The 7,189-nt window shown below is 41.3% G+C and overlaps 1 protein-coding gene across 4 annotated transcripts; it reads right to left on the bottom strand.

Annotated features, from left to right (window-relative positions):
* Window positions 1-361: 361 nt before the first annotated feature.
* On the bottom strand, window positions 362-6,613 carry LOC146578407 (uncharacterized). Of its 4 annotated transcripts, XR_014890147.1 has the most exons (7): window positions 6,528-6,587; window positions 6,346-6,421; window positions 3,058-3,247; window positions 2,734-2,892; window positions 2,380-2,510; window positions 1,684-1,801; window positions 362-1,649 (listed from the first exon to the last, which is right to left on the bottom strand). XR_014890147.1 is itself a non-coding variant. In XM_085259479.1 (6 exons), exons 3-6 carry the CDS (start codon window positions 3,236-3,238, stop codon window positions 1,748-1,750), a joined length of 525 nt encoding a protein of 174 aa, XP_085115605.1. In that variant the 5' UTR covers window positions 3,239-3,247; window positions 6,346-6,421; window positions 6,528-6,587; the 3' UTR covers window positions 367-1,747. The 4 variants fall into 4 exon arrangements, 3 of the variants coding, with proteins under 3 accessions (XP_085115622.1, XP_085115605.1, XP_085115614.1); XM_085259479.1 differs by having other exon boundaries at window positions 367-1,801; XM_085259496.1 differs by lacking the exon at window positions 6,346-6,421 and having other exon boundaries at window positions 366-1,801; window positions 6,482-6,573.
* Between the last annotated feature and the right edge of the window lie 576 nt (window positions 6,614-7,189).

The raw sequence follows: 7,189 nt of genomic DNA, 5'->3' as shown, positions 1-7,189 counted from the left end.
ATAGTCAACAGGGTCGCAAGAAGCGTGTGGAAAAACCAAGGCGCAAAATAACTGCCCATGAACTGAGAAAAGTCAAGCGTGCAGCTGCCAAGATGCCACTTGCCACCAGTTTGGCCATATTTCAGAGCTGCAACATCACTGGAGTGCCCAAAAGCACAAGGTGTGCAATACTCAGAGACATGGCCAAGGTAAGAAAGGCTGAAAGACGACCACCACTGAACAAGACACACAAGCTGAAACGTCAAGACTGGGCCAAGAAATATCTCAAGACTGGTTTTTCTAAGGTTTTATGGACTGATGAAATGAGAGTGAGTCTTGATGGGCCAGATGGATGGGCCCGTGGCTGGATTGGTAAAGGGCAGAGAGCTCCAGTCCGACTCAGACGCCAGCAAGGTGGAGGTGGAGTACTGGTTTGGGCTGGTATCATCAAAGATGAGCTTGTGGGGCCTTTTCGGGTTGAGGATGGAGTCAAGCTCAACTCCCAGTCCTACTGCCAGTTTCTGGAAGACACCTTCTTCAAGCAGTGGTACAGGAAGAAGTCTGCATCCTTCAAGAAAAACATGATTTTCATGCAGGACAATGCTCCATCACACGCGTCCAAGTACTCCACATGGCTGGCAAGAAAGGGCATAAAAGAAGAAAAACTAATGACATGGCCTCCTTGTTCACCTGATCTGAACCCCATTGAGAACCTGTGGTCCATCATCAAATGTGAGATTTACAAGGAGGGAAAACAGTACACCTCTCTGAACAGTGTCTGGGAGGCTGTGGTTGCTGCTGCACGCAATGTTGATGGTGAACAGATCAGAACACTGACAGAATCCATGGATGGCAGGCTTTTGAGTGTCCTTGCAAAGAAAGGTGGCTATATTGGTCGCTGATTTGTTTTTGTTTTGTTTTTGAATGTCAGAAATGTATATTTGTGAATGTGGAGATGTTATATTGGTTTCACTGGTAAAAATAAATAATTGAAATGGGTATATATTTGTTTTTTGTTAAGTTGCCTAATAATTATGCACAGTAATAGTCACCTGCACACACAGATATCCCCCTAAAATAGCTAAAACTAAAAACAAACTAAAAACTACTTCCACAAACATTCAGCTTTGATATTAATGAGTTTTTTGGGTTCATTTAGAACATGGTTGTTGTTCAATAATAAAATTATTCCTCAAAAATACAACTTGCCTAATAATTCTGCACTCCCTGTATATGTGACAGCAAGTGGAATCCTAATCTACCAATCAGTATTGGGAAAAAACTGTGGTCAAGAGAGAAAAAGTTCAAGAACTGCTCTTTAGACGCTCCCGGCTGAGCTATATCCACAGCAATAGCTACGCAAGTACCCTAATTATTCAATTCAACATTTACCTCTTGGATATCAGCTTTCACTCCTTATACCTTTGAGCTTTAGTATTCAGAACTCTGAAGTGGTGAGACAAGATACCCTAGCAACAACAAAGTCATGGCTTGAAGTCCACACTCCAGCCTGCATGACCAGACATTTGGTTAAATTAATTATTTTTTTCTTTCTCTAAAAATGAACTGAACATTTTTAATTGATGAACAAATATAAATCTGCAGAGCCTTGTTCTGTACTTTATTTCAGGGTCTTCTACATGGTTCAGGAGCTGGTGATGAGTTTTTACACTTTCAGCATTCATAACATTTAGCTTGTGACACTGTATTTACATAATTAATACGGAGAATTAGAGTTCATAGTCTGGTTGACACGTTGCTCATAAAGTCAGCGAGAAACCCTCGGATTGGCCGGTTTGGTGGGTGTAGTGGAGTCAGACGCCTGAAAAGAAAAATTAAAGAATTTAATTCAGATCATTTAATTCCTTTAAATGTATCCTTTCCTAACTTTGTCTCAGAAAACCGACACATCCCTGGTTGCTTTAGGAAGTCACTCTTTGGATGGCCCCAGTGCTGAACCATATCTGCAGGTTTACAAGTAGCACATGCCGCCATCCAGACGACACCTTTCTTACTCCAGCAAGACGATGCTAAATCAAATTCTAGTAATGAGTAAAGCTGTTAAACTGGCCTGTCTGTAGTCCAGAACCGTCAGCCACTAGAAGCATCTCAAACTCTATGAAATCAAAGTAGGACTATATGGAGCAACTGAAATACATCAGTGGAAAGATTTGCCTTTCAAAGGATTACAGGTGATCAGACATTTTTTAAACATAAACAAAATTTCTCAGTGTCATCGTTTCACACATTGTTTATGAATGTTATAAAATAAATGGATAAAATAAATAAAGGCTTTAAAATGTTTCTGAATCTTTACATCATGGCTGCTGTGTTGTAAGGTTTTAATAAAGTTAGTTTGTAGTCTTAATGAAAAGAAGGAAAGCTGGAGTTTCTGCTCACCTGTCTTGATGCTCTTCCTCGCCCTGAGAAAACGGTGGTCATTCCCTTTTGCGCGGGGACGTGTCGGAGGGAGCGGTTTTTGGATTCCTTCAGTTCAGAAAGGAGCTCGGGGCTGGACAGTGACAGACGAGCTGAACAAAGACAATAATTTTAGTTTTCATATGGGTCCAACCAAATCTCTAAAACACAAAATGCCACACCCAAGAGTGGAGCCTGTTTGTTTTACATCAGCACAATAAACCAGTAACAGCTCGTCAAAGTCTCTCAGAGATATGTTTTCTATTAATGGGTCCTCTCCACCAGGGCGAGCTAGTCACTTCACATAGGTTAGGACAGTACTTCCAGCCGGCTCACCTTGTCTGTCCTTGAAGCCAGGGGACGGCGAGGTGGATGAAGAACTGGAGGGGGAGGAGGAAGGAGTGAGGCTGAAGGGGGAGGCCACAGGGGAGGTGGTGGAGGAAACCCCGCTGGATTCACTGTCGTCGCTGTGAGGCTTAAATTTGTTCCGACACTCTGGAAAGACAAAGATAAGAAGACATTTGTGGCTGTTTGTGCTTGAGATTTGGGGGTTTTCAATTCTTCTGTGGTAACCCAGGACCACCCGGGCCCCTCAGGGCCCTGTTTCAGGTTCTGTTAAGTTATCCATCAACACAAAATTGAGCCTTAGAAAAAGGTTACCTCTTAGAAACTCTGCTTGCAGCTCAGGACTTCTGAGAGACAGAGTAAAAGGAGGAGGAGGGGGAGAGGATGAAGAGGAGTTCAGCTGGGTTTGTTTCCCAGCTCTGATCGAGGTAGATGTTGATGCCGGTGATGATGATGATGATGATGATGATGGAGGAGGTGGTGCTGAAGAATTCATGATGAACACCTGCAGTGAGACAAGCTTTAGTGAAGTTTTAATATATACATTTACTTATAAACAACATTTCACAGTTTTTCAATTTAACTAAATTTTGTTTATATAACATCACCTCAAGGTGCTTTATATTTTAGGGTAAAGACCCCAACAATAGCACAGTGGCACACTGAGAAAAAAACTCCCTTTTAACAGGAAGAAACCTCTGATAGAACCTGGCTTTTCTCAAATCTTTGACAAGAAACGACGGCCTGGATACCAATCCACAATGTTCAGGTGAGGATGAGTCCAGGTGAGATTGTTTCTTGGGTTTTGAATTAAAAACATTTAGCACAGTGATGTGGGAAGCACACCTGCAGGGCTCGATGAAAGTTTCATTTTGCCTGTCAGATCAGTGATACTCAACAGGGTTTTGAAAACAATCCAGATTTAAAGAACAAGAAAAATCAGTAACAGAGTGAGCAGATGAAGGCACAGCATTTTTGCCAACATTTTATTTTACTTTATTTACCAAATAAATACAATTTATTTTTTAATAATAAAAGTAAGAAATGTTAGAGAATACCTGTTAAAGAACACGTGTAAGTATGAAAAAGCAGGAGATACCTGTCTGCTTATTTTTATTAAAAGGACATTAAGATTTCTTTTACTGAACAATATAATACTGATAAAATATGCAGACTCCCTTTTCTCATTCCTTCACATGATGCACTTTTCATTCGGTGGTTTGGACCTTCTAACTGCAGACGAGCTTCATTTATCCAAAAGAAATGACTCTTTGAATGCCTGTCTTTTCATTAAAATCTCTAACAAACATTTCTGCATCCAATACTGACTCTAACTTAACATTAAACAAATCCGATAAAGTTCAGTGGCATGCTGGATGATAATATGCTGACTGAATAACTGTTTAGGAAGGGTAAGCTCTGTATTAAAAGACAGACACAGACAAAAGTTGTGAAAACTCCATGACTTGGTTAATTACAATATAGCACAGATAATGTTTAGAGCTAGAAATAATCTATTACCAATCAATATTCAAGAGAGATGGAGGCTACAATCTGAATGGGAATAAGGTTTTTAAAAGATTTTTAAATAAGATTTGTGTGTCTGTGTGTAGGGCTCAATTGTGGAATGGGTTAGGGGCTAATAGGGGGATAATGTTGACGCGCCCGCTGTTCAAAACATAAGTCAAAGTTCCAGATTAAAAACTTCTTTATTTGTTATCAAATCCTTAAAATCTGTAGAAAAACAGTGATCAAAATAAACATTCTAAGCTTGCAAAAGCAAAAGTCAACTTCCCCCATCACCCACTCATTCACAAAAATTCCCTCGGGCTGTGAACAGGTGATATAGCAATCACTATTACTATTACCGACACCACATGACCCAAAGCTACGCCTATCCACAACAAGTTGTTTTCGATATAGATATGTCCAAAAAACACAGACTAACAAATAACGCAGTTCTTAAAGATGACGGCGAGTCCACCACCAACAAAGGAGCACTATTTTGGACAGAGCTCAGTCAGATGATTAAATTCCAAATTGTGCTGCCAAGTCTTTGTTACGAAGTCCAAATTCTCTTGACTGAAGACATCACTGAGAAGAATGAAATTAATAGAGCGAGCACTGGGGAGGGCTATCCTGATGGCAAACGTGTGTCAGCAATCTCACAAACCGAATCGACAGGTGCCCGTGCAGATGTCATACCATCATAATCCACAGATTACACAGGTTAAGGGTTGATGACCTGACAGAGCCTCCCACAGACCACCAGGACACAGAAAAACCACACAGATTTCTGAGTCTGACTACACCTTGCCTCCAAAGTTGTCTCAACTACTGTATGTTTCTTTGGACTGGGATTATCTCAGTCCCCAACCAGCAACAGATACAGGGGTTCAGCTTGGAGCATTCACCATGCACTTAGATCAGGTCAGTGGGCTGCAGCACTCCACAAAAACTCTTGAAGAATGGCTTGATGTGCAAAGACTTCTATGTGAGAGTCAAAGCTGCCTGATTTTAGTGCCACAGACTTTTTAGAAACCAATGAGAGACACTCTTCTTCTTCTTCTTCTTCTGGTTGCTCCCTTTAGGGATCATCATGGCGGATCTGCCTACCTCACTAACAGCCTTCCTTTACTACATCCATAAACCTCCTCTGAGGTCTTCCTCTTTTCCTTCTGCCGCTTTTGTCCAATATATCCACTCTCTATTCTGTCTTGTTTCTAATGACTTTTATTTCTCTCATCTCCAGGGCATACCTCCACCTACTACCTACCACTCCTGACTTCCTCATCTGTAGTGCTCCTTCTCAGCATGAAGCTATACTGCTGCTCAATAGTCACCTCTCTTCTTAAAATAACGGCTCTTTCCTACACTGCATGCTCCTATCCATGCTCTAAATCCTTCCCTACTCAGCTCAATCCTCCAATGGGTCCATAAGTTACAAACTGAACACCATGTTGTATTTGATAAGACCTGGAAGTGGAGACTGAGACCATAAACTCATTAGGAAAGTATTAACTGAGGTGAGAGATAAGTTGTGTAATAGGCTCATTTTCTCATAGACTTCCATACAATCGGACCCCAGATGTCGCCCCCATAGGGCATCAAGAAGATTGCAGGTTGAATGCACTTCAACAGTGGCTACATCAAAGACCTGCTGTTGGAGAATGTCGTTTTTAATTGATTACCTGAACAACAATATTTCTGCTGTGCAGTTAATTGTACTAGCAGACCATTCAAGAAGTCTGTGAATGAAATTCTTGGATTCTACTTGGACTCAGAACTAATGACCAGGTGTCTGTCTGTGTCTGTGTAATGCTCCTCACGCTATGGATGCAGTCCAGAAATCAGTCTTCTATATACAATCAATTATTTTCGTTCTAAAACAAAGTAAATCAAATACTTTAAAATACTGCAGTGGGAAATGTAAGATCAAACGAGCGGCTCTGGATACTTCCTGGAGCGACTGCCATTAAGTCATCAGGAGGTTCAAACAGCTGAGTAACCACAGGTAGAAGCGATCACACTGACCATGAAAACTTTCCCCCCAACTTTGATAAACCATAATATTCTCATACAGAAGTGTGTTAGTGTTTTCACCTCATATATAAACACTGGCCCTGCTATGATGTCACAGGTGAGGCCTTCAGTCACATGACTGACCTCTGAGCTGGACCTGCAAGCTCAGATTGAACATAGGATCAGTGACACAGGCATTAAATGTGGTCCCCCTCACCCCCAGCTGTGAATCTGTTCTTCCAGTTCTCCCAGTTTGTACTCACTGGCTGGTGTGAAGTTCCTCGGCTGGTCGCAGCGTTGTTGGTGGTGTGGCGACTGAGCGACAGTTTCCTGCATGCAGGGCAAAGTCTGCTCTGCTCCCTCCCTCCCTACACACACGTGCGCACACACACTGACACCTACACACACACGCAAGCCCGTTCAGCTATCTTAGTGAGGACATTGACATAATGCTTTTCCTAGCCCCTTACCCTAACCCTAACCATTAAAAATGAAATCCTAACCCTAACCCTTACCATCAAGTGATCTTTTGCTTTTAGCTGTACCAAGGTCGAGGCTGGTTCATAGAGGTGATCGAGCATTTGCAGTCGTAGCACCTAAGCTGTGGAATAATTTACCCCTACACATCAGACAGGCTCATACTGTCAATCTTTTTAAATCTCATCTTAAAACGCATTTTTATTTACTGGCTTTTAATACGGCATGAGAGTTGTTTGTTAATTCATATTTGGTGTTTGCTTTTAATACTCTAAGTTGTTTTATTATGTATGTTGTATTCTTGTACAGCACTTTGGTCAACGCTCCTGTTGTAATTATTGTGCTATATAAATAATTAAACTATTAAACTACCATAAAGCTAACCATAACCTAATTGTAATCCTGACACTAAAACCACATTTTGAGCCTCAAACAGGCCTTCAAATTT

The sequence above is a fragment of the Mchenga conophoros genome, linkage group LG3 (genome assembly GCF_057382185.1).
Source record: "Mchenga conophoros isolate Kocher_MC1m ecotype Shallow Benthic linkage group LG3, M_conophoros_male_GT1.1, whole genome shotgun sequence".
Lineage (NCBI taxonomy): Eukaryota > Metazoa > Chordata > Actinopteri > Cichliformes > Cichlidae > Mchenga > Mchenga conophoros.
Note: the sequence above shows the minus strand (reverse complement) of the source record. Positions and strands in the feature narration are given on the sequence as shown.